Raw genomic sequence first — 24,812 nt, 5'->3', positions numbered from 1 at the left:
TGAAATGAGGGTTACAGAAGTTGGAGTAAGAAGCCCATTATTTCGGAATTATTTCGAAATAATGGGCTTGCTGTGTGGACGCACAGTCTGTTATTTCAAAATACAGTAAAAACTGTGTTATCCGGCATGCTCAGGGATTAGGGTGTTCTGGTTATCTAAAAATTCCGGTTATCTGAGGGTTGCCGGCCAGATCAAAGTGACACGCGGACATGCCCAGCCCCTGGCCAGCTGGATCAAAGTGCTGCATGGCTGCATCAAGCCCCCGGCTGGCCAGACCAAAGCGCCGCGCTGTGTGGCTGCGCCAAGCTCCTGGCCGGCCGGACCAAAGTGCCGCAATCCCTGGGGGAAACATCCGCAACCCCCACTGTTTTCTGAAACCACAGGCTTCAGAAAAGCTAACGGTTAGTAGATTGGTGATTTGTATTGGCCTAATAGGAAACTTGCCAGTTTCTAAAGTTTTCTGGATAGTTAAATGCCGGAGAGCGCAGGTTTTACTGTAACATGAGTTATTTCAAAATAAGTGTGCAGTGTAGACATAGCCTAAGAGTTTGTGTCTGTATACTGATATAGATGCTTAATTCCAAGACTTTAAGACAGGTCAGAAGGTGATACTTTTGAAGGGTTCCTTTTATCTATCTCCTTGTCTGGCCATTGGTGTATTGTATGTCTCACAATGAATGCCAATTTGGATACTTGGCCAAGGCTAAATAAGAAACTGTGAATTCTACAATAAAGGAAGCCTATAGGATGAAACAGACAGGAGGAGGTGCACTGTTTATGAATAGACATAGATCTTGTGTATTTTGTGTTACAAGAAAACACACAGTATCTTTCACTTAGGAGGCAACTGACATTAGAAAAGTGTCTCATGTCTGTTGGAATATTTGCTTAATTAAATCTAGACTTTAGAATGCATGTTACCATTGGTTTCTAATACTTCTACTTGCTACTATTTGAATCTCCATTTTGTTAAATAAAGAAGTATGTTTACAGTGAAATTACATATAAATGCTGTGTGTTGAGTGGAGCAGTGGCGTGAGGTACTGTGGAAATTGATAAGCTGTGGAAATTGTTTCCTTTGGAGGCAGTGATTCTGGAATTGCAAGTGTCCAGTGGACCGGTTTTGGGCATCCAGAGAGATGCTTGGAAAGGTGGGGTGTGTCAATTTGTAGTAGCAAGGGGATCTGAGACTCTTAGGAGAGGACTTGTGTTGCCTATGGCAGGTGGAGCTTGGGAGCTGACCTATGGCAGGCAAGATGAGGCTTCCTCATGTTAAGGGCAAGCAGCAGCGAAGTGCCTCTCAACCTCGGAAGCAACACTCTTCGGGTATGTCTACACAGCAGCGTAATTCCAGAATAATGGATGTTATTCCGAAATAACAAAGAGCATGTCTATATAGAAAGCCTTTATTTTGAAATAATATCGAGCTGGAGGACTTGTTCCTCTGACTCATGGTAACCCTAATTTTATGAGGCATAAGGGAAGTCGAAGGAAGCGTGTTCTTCCTTCAACTTCCTGCTATGTAGACAGCGCCAAAAGCCGAATTAAGCTATTTCAACTTCAGCTACGCAATTGATGTAGCTGAAGTTGCATAGCTTAATTCGACTTTAGCCCCCTCCTCGTCCCATATTTCCCTGCAATTACTCCTCCCTGCAAACAGGGGCTGCTTTGAGCTGCGATTACAGAGCAGCCAGATGGCTTCTCGGCTTCCCACCTGGTTGCTTTCTGGTCCTGACTCCTGCTTCTCGCTTGCAGCCCTCAGGGAACTCTCAACAGTGTGAGTGCTGGTTGAGGAAGGAGAGGAGTTTCTTGCTGTCAGAGTAGGTGTGAGGCTGATGGAGGGTGAAAGGGTGCGGCTGAGGGCAGACAGGGTCTAGTAGGATTGGGCAGGGGGAGTGAACTGGGTAAGATAGGACCTGAATATGGCTGGATGAACGGGGGACACTAATGTGGGGCAGGGCAAGAGAGATTGCCATAACACCCACATATACTAGCTGCCATCAATTCACCCAGACAATCCGCAGGCCACCCCCACTACCAAGCCCTGGCTGCCCCTACCCCCCCCCACACTCAGTACATCTCTCTCATCCTGCAGTGGTACCCAGCCCAGATTTACCCCAGCAGTCCCATGTAGACTGCTCCTGCTCTCCCGCTCCCAACAAAGCCTCATCTAGAGGCTTATCCTATAAAGACACCCCCTTAGATGCATTCCACTAGCTCTCCGAAGACTCCCCCAGTTACTCTTGGCTCCTTCCCAAGCCCAGGGAATACTTGCTGTCCCCATTTAGGGGGACTTGGTGAGGCGACTGAGGGTACGGCTAGACTGCGAGGATCTATCGGAAAAAGATATGCAAAATGCGCTCTGCATTTTGCGTAGCTTTTTCTGATACTTTTGTCAGAAGAGGCTTTTCTGAAATTTGGCCAAACTGGGCCAAATTTGGGAAGAACCCCATCTTTCGAAAGCCCCCTTCTTCCTCGTGGAACGAGGAATACAGGGCTTCCGAAAGAGCGTGTTTGCTCTGCCGCAAAAAAAAAAAAGCAGAAGAGCAAACGCATTCTCTGGACACGGCAGAGTCTTTTTCAGGATACCAGAGGCATCCCCCAAAAACCCCGCAGTCTAGCCGTACCCTGAGTGAAGGATCATTGCTGATTGGAAATGTTACTTAGGGTACGTCTACACTGCACTGTAGCTTAAAATAAGATATGCAATTTGAGCTATGCAAATTGCATATCTTATTTTTATGCTATTTTGAAATAGCTTATTTTGTCATTGTCTACACAGAGCCAAATTTAGAAATAAAGCACTATTCCAAAATGACCCTTACTCTTCATAGAACGAGGCTTATAGGGACGTCGGAATAATGAGCCTGAAATAATGGGCTTGCTGTTAGGACCCGGGATAGCAATTTCGGGATACTCCGGTATCCCAAAATAGCGTTGCAGTGTAGACACGCTCGTACTGAGCTATAGAAAACTGTCAGCTATGCTGCCTCCTAAAATATTGCCAGTTCTGTTTTTTTCTGTAGCCTGTGGTTCTTGCTTTTGATTTAGGATACTCTTGTGAGTCAAGTGGCATCAGACTTATATTTTACTGTTCCTGATGAGAATGTAAAGGTGGCAGGACCTAGTAAATCAAAACAATTGACTTTGCTTTGGTTACACGGTACAGTTTACTGATACTATAATAAAAAGAGTTTAAAAACATCCAGGAAGCAACCAAACAAAACATGGGCATGATAGGGCTCCGTTTGCTGAGGAAATTCTCATATATATGAGTGCCTTGTAGATAGGCTTGTAAGTAGATGAACCATGGGAGAGTCTCATATTCACAGATAAATTACCAGTGTAAAGATCAGCTTCTTATCAGCAATTACATGTTTACAGGTAGAAATGACATTTAACCTGCACAATCAATAGCAGTGGCTTCTAATATCTTATTTACTATATTCCTCAAACAACCAGAATTACAACACAGCTGAAAGATCCCAAAAATGATGGCTGCCCAAGGGGTTAAACATTGAGATCTGACCCCTCTCTAGTTATGTTGGCATCTGGCTTTAGGTGGTTTCTGCATTGGAGTTTTTTTTTCTTTTTCTAGATGAATAGATGCATTCTGCTTCCTTTCAAAATGTTTTATATCAATATGAATTATACTTTCTTCCATTTCTTCTCTTTTTATTCAGTGCTGTGACTTAATTGTAGAGCTTTGCACTTTCCAGAGAAAAAAATTAAAACGCTGGAGGAGGTGTTTTTCTTCTCTAATGAGTTTATATACTCCAGAGAACACTTACTGAAATATCTGCTATATTTACTTGGGAACGCTTAACTATGCTGTTGACAAAGCTTGTGCTTTCTTTAAATTTGGACCATGTTCTTTTCTTCAAACTTTCCAGTACTCATTTATGTAAACTGAGCAAAGATGAAGCCAGCTTCCTTTCATAGTTCCTTAAATTTCCTACACTGCTTGAGATGATTCTTTGTGCCAGCAATGGTGTTTAGAACCTATGTTTGTGAACACTGCAAATGTTCTGTTTAGAGACTGCTCTCCTTAAAGAAGATGAGTCACTTTGTGAATTACAGCAAGGGTTCTCACACATTTTCATCACCTGAACCACATCTAAATAGAGATTAATTCCCCTCTCATTCACAACTGCACAGATTTACCTCTTCCTTTTAGTAATCCTAGAGCATCCCAGAGGCAAGTACAGCAATTGCTTATAAAATATTAGGGAAGTATTTAATTTATTTAGACTCATTTGATGTGAGTCAGCAGCTGGAAATGATGAGATCCAGCATCATAGAGTCAGTAAGCTTTCTAGAAATACCTGCAAACACTCAGGCTATGTCTACACTGCACAGTTATTTCGGAATAAGCTATTCCAGAATAGTTATTCTGAAATAGCTTATTTCAAAATAGCACATCTACATTAGGAAAGCCTGCCTCAGACTAATTTTGAGGCTCCCCTGCAATGTAGATGTGCTATTTTGAAATAAGCTATCTCGATTTAGAGCCCCAGGAGGAATAACTTAGAATGGCCCTAGTGAGGGGCTATTTCGAAATAGCAGCAGTGGAGCTTCTACACACACCTTATTTCGAAATAGCTATTTTGGAATAGGCATTATTCTTCGTAAAATGAGGTTTACAGAAGCTGAAATAAGCCATCCGTTATTTTGAAATTATTTCAAAATAACGGAATGGCTGTGTAGACGCTCACATCATTATTTCAGAATAACAGCCATTATTCCGAAATAACTTTGCTGTGTAGACACACCCTCAGTGTCTCATCAGTGGCACAAAGATGAATTTGAAAACTTTTGTGTTAGAGGCTTATACAGCTCTGTGGACTGCCTCAGATGGATATGAGATAGAATCAAGTATCCATTCAGAGCAATGATACAGTGGAATTGAAGATTATTTCTTGGGGTGAATCCTTCTACTCGTTAGATCTATATGATGTGCAACCACTGAACCAGTATGAAGAATGTGAAGATGGACAAGAGAGGACTAAACCATACCAAAAATTCCTACTACAGAATGTACCTTTTGTAATGATCAGACAATAATGGCCAATCTTCAGCTGTACTTAAAACCCTCGAAAGTCAAGATCCCAAATAACGAAAGTCTTTTGAATTTAAACCATACCCCCTTGCAGTATTTTGGCTGTGCACATATACAGATCAAAGAGAGACTGTCCACTCATAGTATTTAGATGCTTTGATTCAGTTCCATCTTTAGAAGCTGAAGAGCATTTATTCACTGGGTACAAACAAAAATAGAACATACCAAAGCAGTTGATAGAATGTCTTTGAAACAAATACTTTGTCTCTAAACACTAAAATGACCTTTCAGCTCATCAAAGGATTGACTGTTTTTCCTACCAATTATTTTTCTAAAAAGGCAACATTTCCTTAATTTCTATTCTCAGCAAATCAGAGTATATTGGCCTTTTCAATAGGGCCACTTTACACTGCCTTGGTTATGTAAACAAAAGACAGGCCTATGCAGCACTTTAAAGACTAACAAGATGGTTTATTAGGTGATGAGCTTTCATGGGCTAGACCCACTTCCTCAGATCAAATTGTGGAAGAAAATTGGCATGACCATATATACCAAAGGGATACAATACCAAAAAAAAAAAAGTGTATTCCTTTGGTATATATGGTCATGCCAATTTTCTTCCACAATTTGATCTGAGGAAGTGGGTCTGGCCCACGAAAGCTAATTATCTAATAAATCATCTTGTCAGTCTTTAAAGTGCTGCATAGTCCTGTCTTTTGTTTCAGCAAGACCAGACTAACACAGCTACTACTGTGGTTATGTAAAAGCACCTTAAAACGGATGCAAATTATACCACTTTAAGAACACTATGCACAGCCAGAATGGTGTGGAGGGTCTTTGGTGTAAATAAGAATCTGGCATACATTGCTGGGGGAACCCTTACAGCAAAAAGCACAGACGGTATAGTCATAAATTAAACCCGGTTCAACAATTGCCATTATCTCAGAATTTTCTATGGAATGGATCATCTCATCTGCTGCACTTTTTGCAATACAGGGCCAGAAAAGCAGAGGTACTCAACTCACCATTTTCCTGACCCCTGTGTTATCAGTTACATCAGTGAAAAGTGGGTTTTAAACACGACTGTTCCAATGTGGTGCCATTTTACCCCCAATTTTCATAGTGCTCTGGCATAAAGGACTAGCCATGTAAATCTGGCCCATGGATGCTAGGCTTCCATGGAGACTAACAATATTTTAAATAAATAAATAAATAAATAAATGCTTCCATGGGAAATGAGGTGTCATAGAAATAACAAGAGTCTAGTTCTTCCATCTGTATGTCATTGTGTACTGTAGAGGCCATGTATTCTTAGAGGTTTCAGGGCCCAATTCAAAGCCCACTGAAACCATTGTGAGCCTTTCCATTGACTCCAATGTCCTTGCATCAGATCCTCATTTCAGAGATTCTTAACCCTACCAAAGTTCAGGAATGTTAGGATGCAGTTTTTTTTTTTTTGGTTCAGGTTTATTTGCAATGGTGGAGTTTGTTTTGGGGAAGGAAGGAGGCTGGTCTGTGTAGGAGACTGAGCATAAATCTGACATTTTTATGTAATGGAATGAAGCTATGTAGATTTCCAGCTGTTTTTTAAGGCTCTAAAAGGCTGCAGATTGTTTTCTTCTGGATCTGTCACAATGTTGCAAGTGCATTCCTTAAACACAGGTACTTTTATCCCTGTACCCATACTAGTCCACATACGGAATTTTTAATCCTGTATCTATCACAGTAATTTCACCATGGGCAGAATAGCTGGTTCCTTCCCCCACCCATAGGGCTGGAGTAGTCCCTGCAGCATAGGGACTGAAATGAGAGGTGCTGAGCATGCTGCCTCCCCCCCCCCCCCTTGAAGTGATATCCATTATATACAGTGTTTACAGTTTGGTTCAATGTCTCTCAGCACCCCCACTATGAAAACTGAGGGGCAAGGATACTGGACCAGTGTGTGCTAAAAATAAAAGAAGATAGGTCTTAATTTGGTTTCTATAGTAATGTAATAGCATCTATAGAAATTACTGTACAAACCCATAGAACTAGATTCTCCACTATCTTATGCCTTGTGTTGTCATCTATACCTGAGTAAAATGAGTGTAAAGTATAGCATTTATAGAAGTATTGATCACAGAATGAATAGAAACTATCCTTTTTAAGGGTTTTCTTTTTAACCATCCTATAGAATTCTATAGTAGGAATATGATTTTTCATATTTTTGTAGGGTTATCATAGAAGCTAAGAGAAGGGTTGTCATTTTCTATTAAGTTGTACAGACCCTCACCATAAGGGATATGTCTTTGCACAGGTATTGGCAATAGAAATGGTCATTTTGCTAATTTGAAAGTTTTCTGTAGGTCTTTCTGCTTGCACCATGCAATTCGGGTGACCAGTAGCACAGTGCAAATAGCAATTTAGAAATAAGAACTATTCAAAGCAATAGCCATAGTAAATCGTTTGCAATAACCTACAGACTGAATTATGTTTGCATAAAGTATTTATTTAAAACAAATCAACAAATAAATCTGTAAAAATGGATTCCTATTCACAGATAATTCTTAAGCAGAAAAGGGACTAATATATTGTTTGCTGCGTATAGCTTTCTCAGACCTTTTTATGGCCATGAAATAACAGTAAGGACATTTTAAAATGTAATTATTTTGTTTCATAACATTCTATTTTTATCTCTTCCTTTTTTATGAAATGGAGTCCCATACAAAGATATATTATAAATGATTTTAAATGCTCATTATTTCCCTTGGTAATGTAAAATTAAGTTATGTGACAGAAAAATCTGTTTAATTTGTGATGGAAAAGTCTGTAACTTTAGGCAGGCAGCCAATTTATGAGTTTTAAACTGTTGTCAAGGCAACATTTTTTATGATTCTCATGACAATTTTCTGGCTGAAATCATACATACATGTCTAAAATGATAATACTAAAATAAGTTTAATAGCATTTATTTTAGCGATACAAAGTCTGGATCAGTTAATATTTAAGGCTAGCATACGTGCATATTTTGTTTTCACATTTTAAAATTATATAGCTAATGCTATGTGACGTACACTATATGAAGTAGAATTACTGATTTTAACTTTTGCCATTCTACATAGTACCTGTATTAATAATGTGTATTTAAATATTTCCATAACTATATGCTTTACTTTGTACAAGGGGTGCTACAAATCATTCTGCAAATCTACAAGGTAAGAAATTAATCAGAGGTCATCCATAACAGCTGGGATTGCTCAGATTTGAAATAGGAAACTATGATTATGGGCTAGATTTTTCCTGGTGAGCCATGTACACACACCTGAAAGACTACCAGTGAAAGTCTGAACCTACAGTTAGAGTCCTGGACAGATACAAAATTTTGTATCTGCATCTATATCTATAACCATAAAAATGAGCCACGGATTATCCACATTACATTTATTTGCTAGTCAGTGAATTTCCTCAGTGAATAATTCTAGATTTGTAGATTGTTCAGGAACATGATTGTGACTATTTAGAAATTGCATTGTATTGATTAATCATGTGGTATCGACTCTGTTTCCTGAATGGGTTAATTAAGCTGCTGATTGAGTAAAGCACTTACACTAGCCCTCAAAGCCCTTAGGCATGTAATTAACTTGTTCCCTATTCAGCAAAACACCTCATCACATTCTTAATATTAAGCACATGCGGAAGTGCTTTGCTGAATCAGGGCCTAAATCTCTTAATGAGGTAGAATGAATTGTGAGTCTAGGGTTGCCAGATGGTTTATACATTTGAAATATTTTCCAAATTCACGAATACAGCAAATATTACTTGACCATAAATTACACAATCAAATATAAGCACAGATCTGGCCAACTGTAAATCTGGCCCATCATCTGAACATTAAATAAACAGTATGATACACTAGATGATTTAACAGGTCTATTCAGTCTCCATTTTCTGTGAGTTTCATCTCCATTTTTTCAGTGCAGGTCCCCTAATCAGCAAAGGAAGGCATTCAGAAGTTGCCAGATTTTTAATATATCAAGTATCAAGGGAGAGAGTTTCAGTGTTAATGTGACTGGATACAATGTGTGTCCATTTTATATTACTTTCTTGTGGTAAGAAGTTTCAAAGAGAAAAGAGACAAATATTTTTAAAGTGCATTTGTTATTGATGGAAACAAGAAAAAGGGGAGAAATAGAAATGTAATATATTTACAGAAAATCATATATTACTGACTGCAGCTGACTGAATAATGGAGAAAGTTATTTATGAATATTCATATTAATTCAAAAGTAAATTTCTATTTGATTCTCTTTGTAAGTTTGGTGTGTTCACCTTTTCGAAACATTTGAGCACTTGTGAATTATTTACTAGCAAGATAACCAGAAGAGAGTGTGTGTGGATGATCCACTGCTGCTATGTCAAAATAGATCCTCACCAGGATCATTCTAAGTTATTCCTCCCCAGTGCCTCCTGGGGCTCTAAGTCAAGATAGCACGTCCACATTAGGAGAGCTGCCTCGGTCTAATTTAGAGGCTTCCCTGTAGTGTGGGTGCTCTTTGTCAAATAAGCTATTCTGGAAGATATCTTCTGGAATAGCTTTTTCCGAAATGAGGTTGCAGCGTAGATGTACCCTAGGTGTCACTTCATCCCAGGAGATGTTGGACAGGAGCATAAAATAATTGAATGTGAATTTGTCCATCTTATGCTCTAGTGAATGTTTATGGTACAAAATCCAGGAACGGTATGTTTTGTATCTCAGCTGTAGATTTCACTGATGTCCTCTGAGTTTTCCTCAAGCACGGTAAGTCCTAGTTTCACTGAGCATTTGTGTGTGTCACATTTTTTCCATTATGAAAACAAATGGTCTATTTAAGTAAGAATTGCATTTCTCATCCAAAATTCCCACTGAGTTCAGTGGGAGTTGTACAGATAGAGGGGCTGCAAGACCAGGATCTTAATGCCATCTTGAGATAACCACTACAGTTACAAAAAATACACAATATTCTTCAGTGCTGATTTTGTATGACTAACAGATGACCTTTGAAAGACTAGATGTTATTCTTTTGACCTAAATTTGACCTGATTTAGAAAGTGTAGCCTGTGGTAATGAATAATTAGTAATTTCCATTTGATTTACATATTCTAGCCCATGAGCTGTAACTATGCCCATCTCTCTCATCATGTGAAGCATCAGTACAAACATACCATTAGTAAAGGCTAAATGTATATTGAACCTCCTTAATCCAGGTGTCTGTGATTCAGGAAAACCTGTCGTTTGACTCCCCTCAGCCCCCCCCCCCCACACACACACACATGGCTCTCCCAGACCCTACACTCGCACCTCCAATAACGGTTTAAATACAGTGTATTAATTATCTTATGGCATGTCATACATGTACAATATTGTATAATGGTTTTGTACATACAAAAGCTTTAGTAATGGACTTTGTTTACCCTTCATTATGGTGAACACCCATGGTTTGTAAAATTCCATAATCCATCATAGCCTATTTCCCAAGGTTGCTGAATTAAAGAGGTTCAAGTGTATTCTGAATGAATGATGTGAACAAAAGGTTTGTATAGAGGCATTAAAGACACAAGAATTTTAAAATAGCAACGCATCCAGAAAGTTAGTATACAAATGATAAACGTGATAGGATCATATACTGCGCATAACACATACATGATGCAGAGTTGGCTGTGGAAAATACTCACTTTTTCACCTGATACTGTTTCCTTTGGCTTGTACACCCCCTCGGTGAATAGCAGGGAATAGGTACTTGTATGTAGTGGAAAAAATTACACTGACTAATAAACACAAGCATTCCACTTAGAAAAATTGTCACAAACTATTTCTGAATGAATTTGACAAATAACCAATACAAATTGTGCATCAAAAATGTTATGAATCTGGGATGAAATCCTACCCCCTTTGAAGTTAGTGGGAGTTTTGCCATTCATTTCAAAGGGCCTAGGATTTCACCCCTGGGTTTAATATTTATGATTCATAAACTGGTTAGTGTAAAATTGGATTATGATGCTTTCAACAAAGCATCCTATTTCCTCATGGAATCAAATTTTAACTAATACAGTACATCACAAGTATAATATAACATTTGACAGACATTTTGGAGGAAATGGAAAGAAATGTTTTTCAATGTGTATGAATATGTGAATAATAAAACATTCAATTATTAATTAATTAATTGACTTAGTGTAACACATTTTATACAATCTCTACGGTATGTTTGTGCTGGCATTTTGCAAGTCACATATTATTTGTAACGCACAAATATCTGTTACTCTACATTAGAAAAAAGGTTTTTGGATTTTGTTGAAGACTATTTTTATGTAAGAAAATCCCTGTGATGTATGCCATCACACCTGTTGTTGAACATAAATAACCTTGTGTACTTGTACATTAAATATCAAACCAAGTAACTATATTAAATTCTATTACTGTGTATGCTGATGGGAAAAATATTACTAAATTTAAGCCAAAGTTGATGGTTAGCCTTATAGGATTTTTTTAAAATTATCCAATTCAACTGTGTTATACATTTCTGTCATTTTCATTATTTATAATCTACAATATAACAAATTTCAGGTAATGGATCTCTAATCTTGCATATACTGGCTTTACAAAGATGAAAACAATGAAGTATGTAAAATAATTTAATTTGAAATATGAGTTAAATGCGTCTGAAAACTGAAAGAAGGGATTTTATATATTCATAAATGATACCACTATCAGCTGGTTGTTACATATGATTTTATATATACATATTGTATGTAAGAATGTGTATATATATTATGATAGGTAAATATTGACAGCATGAATAATAATTGACCCTTGAAAATCAATTTTAAGTACTTGGCTGGTAACTGACATATGTATATTGTGCTTACTACAAATAATTTGTTCAGAAAATTTGCATTTTTGTGTAAAAGCTCCAAAGCTCAACCTGCTAATTTATTTACCACAAACTATTATTATCTGTATTATGATATAATGACACATATTTTGCATGAAATATTTTCTGAAGGGTTGTGCTCAAGCAGAGTCACTAAAACTAAAATACACCAATTGAAAACCTAAACAATGAATGAATTTCTCCCCCTTCTCTTTTTGCACATGTGTGTGGCATTTTATAATAGCTTTTTCTTTTGGGAAAACTATAATTGCCTGTTAAAAGTTTTGACTCAAGAATGTTAATGCTTATCTGTTAAATTGCATTTTTCATTACATTAACATATGTCAGATGCCTCCTGGAATCCTAACATTCTGCCCACCTGTGATGTCATAGTAAGGAGGGGCTTTTCCTCTGCAGACTCCTCCCTCGGTATCTCCTTCATCACCATGGCAACAGCCTTATCTGCCGCCCTAGAGCCTTTACCCTACAACAGTGAAATCAACAATGGCTTGTGTCAGGAGGAATCTTTGTTACTGGTTACAAAAAATACACCCCAGAACAATCCAGTAATTAAATGATGGTGTTACGCTGGAAGTAAAAGTATGTTGTTGTTGAAAATAAAATACACAAATACTATTAAAAACAAAACACCAAAACGAAACAAGCAAACAAAAAAATCCCAACAACTAGATTTGTAGCTGAGTTGGGGCTCCATTCTGTAGCTTTTACTCATATGAACTATTCTGTTGAAATCAATCGTATTACAAACAGCCTTGCTCTTATCAGGCTTTTCAGAAATACATCAGTAGGAGTGAAGGAAGTTGAGAATCTCACTGAACTTGGCCCTCATATGAGTAATAACTGGAGGATCAGGCCCTGATTTCTTCACCACTAGTTCATTGTAGTTACCATCAACTTTATAGCTGAAATATATATGCTTTCTCTTCAAATCAGATTATAAATGGAAGGAAATCAGATTGTTATGCAGATTTAGAGCATACATAAAACTGAAAGTTAAAATTTCCTTTAAATATTCTCTATATAAGGGCAAAATTCTCCTCTTGGATTTACATTGTAGATCTTGAGTCGTTGCTACTGTGCTCTCCTTGTATGTATGGAACTTCTATAAGTGCCAGTGAATGTCTGAAGATGCAGGGAGAGCAGAGTAATGGAGCTGAATTCAGCCATGTGATTCTGAGCATTAGACTTTTCTTACACTCTCAAAACTCCACTGAAGTACATGGGAGTTTAGGGTGTATGAAGACTGAAAAATCTGAGTGCGTGACTGCAAAATTTTGCTTTAATCTTACACGGATTTAATTAACTAAGAATCTATTGAATGCATATTTTTAACTATAATGCAATATAATAAGAATGATTTAAAATAGCACTGTATACTGTGTCCTGAGAAAGATATTGTTTGTTGATGCCAATGTATGTAATTTTTTTATATCACAAATACCGCATTACTGTTCACAGCTCAAAAACACGTGAATGCTATTGCAATTTTAAAACAGTGTTTATGGACAAAACAAGGTCAGATTCACTTATCTGTGCAACACATTGCAGTCAACCTAGAGACAGTTCTTTGCATGCTGCAAGAAGTTTTCATACCACGAGTGTCATAAAACATAGGCATGCTCAATTTGCAATTCCTTTGATATCCAAAGACCTGCAAAGGCATTGTAACATTTACTTCAGATTAGGATATTTTCTGTTATTTGGTGAGAAGTGAGTTTTCAGTGCTAAGCATATCAAAGGTTCTTTGTCCAACGTTTATTTATTCATGATTATTTGATATGTTACAAATCCATGAAAATATTTTCTTTAATGTTATGTGGTGCTACTATTTAACTAGCATTAGTAACATGCTATTTGACTCTTGGGAACCTAATTCTTTTGTGTGGAATGCTATAGAGAAGTAGTTTATCGGTTAAAAAAGGATGCATCAGAAACATGCAGTGCTTTTTACTTCTCGCATAGTAGAAACCCACCAAAGCAAAGGTCAGGTCACTTTTTTGAAGACAGAGCCACTTTTTCTTCAAGGTTTCCCCTACTGCCTGAAAAGAGTCATGATACTCACATTAGTGCCTGCTATCAACTTTAAAAAAAAAAAAAATTAGCCCTGTGAATGGCAGATATCATATACCATCGTATCTCATCACTTTAAAAGTGTGGCTATAATCAGAACAGTAACTCAGTAAAAATGACATCTTAGGATGCTGTATTGCTTGTCCACCAGTGACTTTTATCTCACATTTGCTATGTTTGGAAATCAAGGCACCATTTATTCAACTGAATTGAACCCCCAGGAGAGTACGTGTGAACCACGTTGATTTATTTCTGACAGGTACATTCATGACACACAAGAAAGATTCTGGAATCAGAACTTAGCACCATATTTGGTAGTATGAGAGGCAGAGTAGAATACAGCAGTAGTAGTTCCTAGTGATTTCAGTGGAGGGAGATGCAGGCGCTCAATCTGAAAATATGTCACATAGTTAGGTGTTTAAATATGGATTTCAGTGCCTAATGTTAGGTGTTCAAGTTTGAAAGTTTTGACCACTGTATTCTGGCTATTTTTGTGTATACTTGAATTTTTTCTGTCTATAAATTTTTGTCGTTGGCATCTCTGGCACCTTGCAGGACTGTGACAGCGAGTTTGATTATGTCCTGCAGTACACAATCAATTATTTCCCCCTTTCCTGTAGAAAGGAGGGGGAAACAATTTGAGTCACAGTGTCTTGGGCACAGAAATGGTTAATACATTGCACATTCTTAGCTATAATTAAAATGATAAACTGTTAGATTCTATTTATAATATTTTAAACACAGAGATTACTATATACATAATTATGGAAGAATTGCTTTTAAATGTGTACTTATTTATTTGACTGCCTCCATTGTTAAGTTGCTCTTCATTGTTAAGTTATTTCTTAGCAATATTGGACTGCTGTCTGTATGGTCTGTTACAACAGCTTGGTGCGGAGCAGTAAAGTGTGTGTGTGTGTGTGTGTGTGTGTGTGGTCTTTGTTTTTTGTTTTTTGTTTTTTTGAAACAGCTAATTTTACATTTGTAAGCTCCTCATAATGAACAGTTCGTCATAACTTAGCAACCTGGGGTAAATTATTTTCTCATATGCAGCATTTTGATCACTCAGTGGATAAAATTAACAAATACCTCTTTTGTCAGCAATTTAAACAATTATGATTCACAACATGCAAAATTGCATATAAAGCAAGGATGCTGTCTTGAGTGAACTGGTGCAAGAAAAAGCTATGATTTGCTTTCATACAGTGTACTGAAGCAGTATAACTGAGGAGTATACCAGTGTTTTGTTGTTTAGTACAATTAAGACTAAACCACTCCTTTTTAAAGAGACATATCCAAAATACGATAAACAATACAATATTTAGAGCATTTGAAATATTGTAATAGGATCAGCTAAAAAGTTGCTAAGTTCTCCCTCAAGGCTGAGAGAATGGATGATAATAGACATTTCCATAGGAGTGTGCAGATTTTACAGACCCACTCTGTAGGGAAATACACTGGTTTAGCAGCTGGCATTTCTGAATAGCACCAAATTAAATTCAGAACAAGTCACACTACTTACAAAGAATGTGATACTTGTTAATGAGGTTTTAATTAAGCTACTGTAAGAGAATATTAATTTAAGGTTCAGGATAGCATGAGCATTTTTTAGTGAGTGAAAACATATAATTTAGCAACTTCGCTCACGTTGTATAATACTTCTTTCCAGCATTTAATATTCGAGCACATGATCATTTTCTACTATAGATCAATTGGTGAGGCATGAGTGTCTAGGACAGCTATAAGATTCTTAGAAATATATGGGCCTCTCTTAAAGTCCTTTCTGTTTGTGAAAAGACAATACAATCCATAAACAGATTTGTTTGAAATTTGCAAATATTTTTGTCTGAAGATTTTATAATTGGTTCATTGCAAACATCTGTGTTATAACTTCAAAGTTCAGGCTTCATTGAAGTTAGACTAAGTCATGTGATATTCTGTCTATTAAGAACATAACTTCTACATAGGCCAGTATCTTGTTTGCCGACAGTGATCAATACCAGATGCCCCAACAGGTAATCCTCACGTGATCCCTCCCCTGTCACCTATTTCCAGACAAAATTATTCCCTAATTGGACACTGAATGTAACAGAGTAAGAATGTTAATCTAGTATGTGCTTTGAAATTCACTTATGGCAAATATTGAAGCATTTGAGCTTAAAATTCACTTTTTCATTAATAGTCGTGCTGTTCAAGCTGGAGTGTGTGAATGTTCATAAAAATGAGCATGAGAGGGTTGCTAACATGATCAAATTGACATTTATTTTCAAAGTCAGCTTTGTTCTGATACAGACACACACATATCCAGCAGTGTTTTAGCCTATGCTGCAATTGCATTTGAAGTCAGGGAGGCTCCTCCAATCTATTTGAGAGAAGTGTCTAGACCACACTAGCATGTAAAGTCCCTTTAAATTAGTTAACCAATTAAAGGGTATTTTAACTGGTAACGGATTAAACAGGGGCAGGTTGGGGGCTGGGCTGGAGTGCCCCCTCCCCCCCTCCATGGCAGCGGGAACTGCTCTGGGCTGGCTGGAGAAGGATGTATGAATATTTAGAGCACTTCAATCTGCACTCAGTCCTTGACTTTTCTGATGAGACTGAGAGTTGCTTATTTTGGTAACAGTGATTTTTCAGTAGAGTTGACCAGAGGATGACAGTACCTTTTGTGACAACCTTTGACATTTTGTTTTGTGCCAGTTGGAGCGACAACAAAACCTTTTGAATGTTTTTGCATACTAGGAAAGTAATTAACCATTGGACCAACTTCCCCGAGATTGTGGTGGATTTTTCCATGACTGACAATTTTAAAATCAAGACTGGATTTTTTTTTTAAAGAAACAACGATGCCCCAGGAATTATTTGGGGAAAGTTCTGTGGTCTGGGTTATACAGAAGTTCCGATTAAATAATCACAATGGTCTCTTATTATTATGGATGTGTAAAGCTGGTCAGTTGAACCTGGGACCTTTGGAGCTAAACCAAATAGAGCTTTACTGGTATAGAGCTCTACAACATGTGCTCTTAGTGAGGGTTGTAGAGCACACTTCACTCTCTCGGTGATCTTCTTGCCTCCACTTTACAATCCTGGATCTCAGAAAACTTCAGGACAAAATCTTCATGGAAACCGTTATGTCTCCATGAAACTTTTCAACTTTAAATATAAGCTTAGACCCGTTAAGTCCTCTGATAATCTCTCAATTGCAGGCACTTGGAGAAATTGCAGTTCTCCACTCCTGCAGTGGCCTGGTTGTCACCCCCCTTTCCAAATCAGAGTTGTTCAAAAGCTGTGGTTATTCAGAAAAAAAAAGAGCCAGCGCTAAAGGCAGCAACCAATGATGGGACCTTTAGACTGCAGCCTGAAGCGAAAAGGAGACAAGAAACCTTCTGCCAGAGGCTAGGAAAGCAAGAAAGATTCTGGTACCCACCTCTCAGCAACATAGCCCTTAGGGAAGAGGTAGAAAGAAGCTCAGAGCTTAGGAGGATGGGTACTCGTACATGAACTGGCTGGAAACTTGAATGGGAATGAAGGGCAACTAACAGGACAGGGTGCAAAGTTTGAGGGTGATTCAGAGATAATGAGGAGGAGAAAGTGAAATTCAAGGGAGGAAAGAGGAGTGTGAGAGAGGGTGAGAAAAGGGAAAATCTCAGGGTGGCATTGATAGGCTTATTGGCAGAGGGAGGGAAATTGAATGTAATTGCTGGGAGATGCTAATAAAGTCATGCATATGCATCAATTATGCATGTTAGGACATTTGCTCATTTCTATCACAGCTCCAGATTTTCAGACATACAGCCTTGAGAGCTACGTAACCCAGAAGAAAGATTCAAACAGATACAGTTGTGCTCATCCAATGTCTTTCCTGGGAGGGATAATGGTATAAAGCAAAATGATGCTGTTTCATACCATGTGTTACACAATAATACAAAGGTATGTTTTAATGCAGAAAGGGCAGTTAGATTTCCTTCAAAACATTTGCAGTTGTTTTCCAAAGCTTCTTTTAATTAGCAAGAGGGGGAGCCTGCTAAATTATAGATCGTGTTCCTACCCATTCTTCTGCCTCATGATTCTACAGTCAGTTGACAAACCACTTATTTCATAAAGCCTTTACAGCAGGTAATTAAGTTCATCACCAAAAGAATGGACATAATTACCTTACCTCCATATTCCACATAGAAAATATTTTCTGAGTGCAGGTCTGTCTCAAAGTTCTAAATAGGCAGAATAATGAATATAGAAAATATTTTCCAGTTGCATTATGAAAGTTCACCAAATAGCTATATAAGAAACTGATTCAGCATTAAACGTGCTTCCATTTTTCTAACCTTCAGAAATGCATTTGAGTAGATTGCATTAACATTTAAAAGAAATTCAGCCTGGACTCATTTTAAGGTTGCTAAATAATTAATTGTGTCCTTTTAGTTGCTAAGATAAAGACAACAATATGACTGATATTTTACTAGATGGACACTGATTCTAAATTGGTATATTGAATGAGAAAGGAATGACTATCATCAGCGATAGGAACCCAGGTGCCAACAGTTCAATACTTCTATGTCTTTTTAAATAAAACATTTACCAGGTTCATTGTCTGTGATCTCTTATGTACATAACCTGTTCTTTCACACTATTAAATACAGTGAATCTCTTGGACTGGAAAATCATATTTTGGGCTTATTCTAAAATATAGTTTCAACTCCACCTCATCTGAATTCTGCAATATGGGTCATATCCTTTCCCAACTCTAATGAGCTCCCTGGTATTGTAAGCATTGTTGAGCAAGTACTCTGCATGACATAGAACCCAGCTCAGCTAGGACTCTGTAGGGCAGCATGCTGGTGATATATAGGGGTGAGCAGGATTGTCAGAGTTCCACTACCAGATGGATATTGCCATTGTGGTTCTTTGTGGAGGTTGTACACACTGAGGCTATGTCTACACTGCAGCAATTTGTCGGCAGAAGCAATGCAAATGAAGCACTCATTAGCATTTCTTGCGCTCTCATTTGCATAGTCTCTTCTGATCCGTTTTGCGGAAGAGGTTTTTGCGCAAAAAAACACAGTGTAGATGGGGCCATTTTGTGCTAAAAAACCCCTTTTGTGCAAGAACCTTTATTCCTCAAAAAAGCAGGTATACAGGATCTTGCGCAAAAGGGGTTTTTGCCCTGTCTACACTGCATTTTTTTTTCTGAAAAAACCTCTTCTGCAAAACGGATCGGAAGAGACTATGCAAATGAGAGTGTGAGAAATACTAATGAGACCGAAAAGGGGGACACTATCTATGGAAGAATATTACACAGAAAAAGAAAAGAAGCGAAACCCAGGCACGATGTGCTAAAGGACATTGGGATCAGGATACGTGTACAACTGGCATAAAAAACTGGGAGCAATGGAGAATCTGATGCATAATCTACAAAACATACTCTTAAAAAATTACCGTACTCTTAGATGGAAAAATGAATCAGAGGGAGAGCAAATACACCCTTGCGTTCCAAAAATGTATGTGAGATGTGTAACTACTCACAATCAGGCCTGATGAACCTTGTTTTAAAAAGCACAGTGAATGTGTGTCAGGAGCCTAATTCTGTATCTGTACTGCCTCAGTGGATACACGTGAACAGAACCTGGCTTCAAGAGCACAATTTAGTAAGGCAGAGAGATTACTCATATAATATGTGACAGGGCTGTGCAGAGACTTCTCCAGGCCTTAGGGATACGGGGAGCTGGCTTTAGGCCTCTGTGGAAGGGGTGGGGGTTGAAGGGTAGGGCTGGGGTCTAGCCTTCCCCAGACAGCCCTTCAGCATCACTGGGGCCACACGGCACGCGCTGCTGGGGGCTCCAGCCGTGATTTAAAGAGTCCAGGGTTCCAGCTGCTGCTGAGGTAGTGGCAGTGGCTGGGAGCTCTGGGCCCTTTAAAACCACTCAGCCCTGGGACAACTGGCCCCTTCTTCCCCTCCACCCGCCGCCATCAGCTGCCCTGATATGTGATGTCTATTAGAAAAGTAGGTTCTCAGCTGAGAACAATGCCAACCATGAAGCATCTGCAACAATTCATAAGTACAAACTGGATGTCCTGGATCCAAAGCTCTTGAATATTGTAGAAGTTCCTATACAGATACCAGTATAAAGTTCCAAACATTTTGGTGGCTTTGGATTTGGTGTTCTGGTTTGGGTTCAACTGTGGCATGCACTTCTACCCACCCTTTGATCATATTTTACCTTTATGTATTTTAATTAGTGCAGTATGAAATAAAGTGCTTTTTGTTTCCAGGACTCTGGGCAAATCCTTTCCTACTTTAAATCTATGTAGTGCCACACCTACTAAGTTTTGCGTGTGAACAAACTCAAGAGTGGCTTTGTGTGGTCTCTACCTGAAATCATAACTCTGATGCAGTCTCCTGGAAAATTTGCCCAAAGATTGGTGAGCAAAACTGCAAAACTTACCCAAGTTTCAGGTTTGAAACAAACTAAAAAACAAAACAAAAAACCCACCATTTTTACCCAGTTTGGATTTTTAAGGAAGGTTTTGCACAGATCCTCATCTCATCTGCCAGTATAATGTGATTACTTCAGTAAAGGTCAACTTCTCTTGGACTCTTACAAATTTTTGATAGGAAAAGTCAGGTCCAGGAAACTTCTAGTGACATCTTTGCTATGCATGAGCAGAAAGTCCAGCCAGACTTACTCCAGAGCTTAAAATAGGTCTTTCATTAGGCATTTTACTCATGCTATTTGCTTTGAAAGGTGACTGTAGTGCTTATTCCATTTTTCAGACTCAAATGTCTACTTAAACATTGTTCAGGTTTGCAGATTACTAGACCATTTTTTTGGAAAGAGACCCATTTTTAAATAGCAACAGAAACCGCCAAGTGTTTTATTGTTTTTTTGAAAGGCAAATTTTATGGAAAATATATTGCACTGATGGAAAGCTTAACATAATTGTAGCTTTAAGTTATAGTGACTAAGGTCTTTTGTGCTAAGAAAGAGAAAAGACCAAGCTACTGTACATGTTGCATTCTGGCTGGTTGGCTGCTGTCCAGATCCCCAGGCAGCAGATGTATTAGACTTACAGTACCAATTAAATAGCCTATTCAAAATGGATTTATGTACCACAAATCATTGTATTTTGCACAATTTAAAAATGAGAGATGACATGCATTGCTCGACTGCTTAAATTATGCAGTGCTAATATTTCCCCTCCTCAAAATGAGTGTACAATTGGATGGTGATGCCCACAGCATTCCAGTGGCTATTAGAAAACATTAGAAAAATCTTGAGTTCTTTTCTTGAGTTTAAACCAGCGATGGGTAACCTAGGCTAGTGAGTGGGATGCATGAGAGATCCTCCTTCAACTTAGGCCACAAGATTGTCATAACCAAGCTGGTTTTGCACAGAACCTGGTCTCATCTCATCTGCCAGCATAATGTTGTGCTAACTGTGTGCGCATATCTACCATTCTGGGGGGGGAGGTGCCAATTAAACCATAGCAGCACTTTGATTGGACACAGAGGAAGTGCACAGCTCTTATGGCTGATGTGTGCAATCAGCACGCACCTCACTTCATATGCCCTTGCTTTACATGAGTGTCAGTTTAGTAATATTGGTAGAAAAAAACTATGCGGACAGAAACCAGCAGAGTCTGTCATGGGCTGCAGGTTGCCCACCACTGATCTAAATGTATTTTCTCCTCTGCAGCCCTTCTCAGCTCTTTCTGTTCCACTTTGCTCCCTTGCCCTTTTCCATCATCTATCTATTCCCCACTTTCTCCTTGTATTATTTTCTGATCCTACATCTTTTTAAAAGTAAGGAGAATTCCTGCTGGCAGGTAGAGCAGTGAGCCAATTCAAGATGGCTGCTCCAAAGCAAGTGTCATCCTGTGCATTCTCTTTCCTCTGGAAATCTGAGCTAGGATTTTCAGAAAAGATTAAGGGATTTAGATACCTACATCCAATTTCAATGGCAGCTGGGCCTCTCCTGTGAAACTCTCAGCCTTTGTCTGTTTTGTTTCTCTGCAATGCTTCTATTGCCCCATTATTGGGGCCTTGCCTGAGGTCACAGAGGAAGAAGTCTTTGTCCGTGCCATGAACTAAACACAGATCATCCAATTCCTGCGCTAATGCCATAACCATTTTCCTCTCTTTCTAATAGTTGCCTGAATAAATCCATGTTATCCAGACTGCAAGGAAATATTTTTTGCACCTTGTGTATGGAACTACAGCAAAGAAAATTGGCTATGAGGATAGTAATGAAATAGTCAGCAGAAGCTTTTCCTCTGAAGAATGTTTTGTGTAGATGTATATGTAACTACCTAATACCACAGGAAAAAGTGCAATTCTACTCTGAGAAGTGACTTTGTCCAAGAGGCACTGTCAGGAGCGGCCCGAGGCTGGCTGCAGCATCTGGCGCCCCAGGTGGAACGCGCGATCGGCGCTCCCACCTGCATAACCGTCAATGGCATGACGCAAGCATCAGGCACCCTGGGTGCCCCGTGACGTCATCATGGAGCACCCCGGGCGCCCCGTTGAAGTCAGCCTATACTCATGGGCCACTCCTGGGCACTGTGAAGTTCCACATTATTGTCTCAGTGACTGCTGTCTCAAATGGGCTGCCTTGATTGTAAACAGCTGCAAGGCATAGCAGTGGAGCTGCTCTTTCTACATCTTTGTGTAGCTTACTTCAAAAGAACACTGTCTGTCCAGTGAGGGGTAGCAGATCACCACTTAAAATTTAATAGATGCTTATCAGATCAAAGAATTCATTATAACAATATTCTGCTGGTTTGACAAAGTCACTGACTAGAAGGGTTCCATGTGTCTAAGCTAGAAAGTCAGAGGTTCTTGTAGGTTCTAGTTTCAACCATGATTTTGAATTCATGTCAATACTATTGTAGTGTAATACTTGGACCATGCATTTGTTAGAACTAATATCCTTCTTATCAGGCATCAAAATTGAGTCTGGTGCTTGCCAGATAGAAGTTAAGAACGCACATCACTTTTCAATCAGTTTAATATTCCTGGCTAACATTTCTTCTCTTGCTTAAATGATTAAAATGGTGCATTAACTATTTCTGAGTGCATAACAATTCATTTATCTATACCAGCTGCTCTTCTAGAGTGTAAGATACTGTTGTATATGGAAACTGCTATACTAAAATCAATGCTCTTAGTTCATACAATATTTATAGAGACTAAATGAACCATATACAGAAAACATGATAGAAAAGTCACTATATCTTAAGAATACGTTTTACAATTTTGATTTGTACAATATTACTGAGAACAAGGTCTCTTAAAGGAATTCGTTCAGGTATTTTGCATTTAGAGCATGTACATTTGATTCAGTAGAGTTGCATGGGGTATAAATTGGGACAAAATTTGGCCCTTTTGATTGCGAACTGCACCAAGAGCACGGCTCAATCTTGCAGTTATATAAAACTGCTAGATGAAATATCTTGGACCCAATTCTGCCCTTGGATATATGCATACAACATACACTGACTTCAGTATTTTGTTGCACGCATGTTTCTGAATATGTCCCACTAATTTTAATGAATTATTTCCATGTAAGGGCTGCCAATTAGATTCCAAAGTCAACCTCCAGGAAAGCTATATTTTTATATATTATTCTGCTCGCTGTAACCAAAAAAAACCAACAACAGAAACAAAAAAAAATTCTCTGGGATTTGCTTAGCTGAATGGGACTGTGATATTCTTTTGAATGTCCCCAGTGGAATACCAATAGAATCCAACACAATAACACACCTACACTCTTTCTTGTATAGTTCTGAATATTTACGATCACTCCGTTCCTGTTCCCTGTGGCTTCTTTAAGAATGGGAACTGGAATCTCAGAAGAGGGAAGTTTGAGCAGCAGAACAGATTCCCCTATTAGCACTGCATTCTGGGAAGTTCTGCTTTCCCCACAGTCCTCTTGGTCTGTCAGCTCTGATGGGTGTATCTGCTGCAAGACCAGTCAGTGGACTTCTAATGCTGCATGTGGAAACTTTTCTAGCTCAGATGTGGTATGAGAAACCCCACAGGCTTTGGTGTGCTGAGTATGCAGATTGGAGGACCAGCACACACAAGAATGTTTATGTGGAAACAATGTGACCTCTTCCTCTCTGACCATTCTTCTCTGTGTATCTAGAACAGTGTAAGCCGCCAGAGATGATTGCTTACTATTCATGTTCCCTGGGAGTGAGACAAAGGAACAACTGGGGGGAAGAGCATGTTTGCTACATTAGAAGTAAATTAGGTACATTTTCCAGATTCAGTGGGGATCAAAATTTAGCCCGCCATAGCAATCAGTGGCAATTTTGCCTGAGTTAAACACTCAGGATTTCATTTTACATGTATCTTGAAATTATTTAAACCCATGCAACATTTTTGTTTCCTTTATTAAAAGAAATTAAATGCAATTTGTTCTTTTTGAGACGGAAGTCAGATTTAAATAGTAGTGCTTTTACACATGCAGGACATTAATCCAGACTGCTGTGTAAACCATTTAATACTGCTAAAATCAATTTGGATTATGCGTAATCTGTGGAGATTTGGAACTTTGCATTAGTGCTAATGCTGTTCGAGATGTAATGCCGTAGCTAGATTAAGCACTGTATGGATACTGTAGAGAGTAACTATGACAGTGAAGACAGAGATAGCATGAATATGTTTTATTTTCAGGCATGCCTTTGCTATGAATGAAAATGAGCTGAGAAAGATGGCCTTTTCCAATTTCTTTGTTTAGATTAGACAGGTGTATCAAAGAGCCAGAATACAA

General features: G+C 38.5%; 1 protein-coding gene across 1 annotated transcript in view; it reads right to left on the bottom strand.

Moving 5' to 3' along the window:
- PEX5L (peroxisomal biogenesis factor 5 like) overlaps window positions 1-12,427 on the bottom strand; it is a 77,082-nt gene extending 64,655 nt beyond the window's left edge. Inside the window, exon 1 of the mRNA XM_075938036.2 lies at window positions 12,329-12,427. Within this exon, the coding sequence (XP_075794151.1) occupies window positions 12,329-12,397 (69 nt within the window). The 5' untranslated portion in view covers window positions 12,398-12,427. The remainder of the gene's footprint in view (window positions 1-12,328) is intronic.
- Window positions 12,428-24,812: the final 12,385 nt, after the last annotated feature.

Source organism: Pelodiscus sinensis, chromosome 10 (genome assembly GCF_052426305.1).
Source record: "Pelodiscus sinensis isolate ZL-2025 chromosome 10, ASM5242630v1, whole genome shotgun sequence".
Classification (NCBI taxonomy): Eukaryota; Metazoa; Chordata; order Testudines; family Trionychidae; genus Pelodiscus; species Pelodiscus sinensis.
Note: the sequence above shows the minus strand (reverse complement) of the source record. Positions and strands in the feature narration are given on the sequence as shown.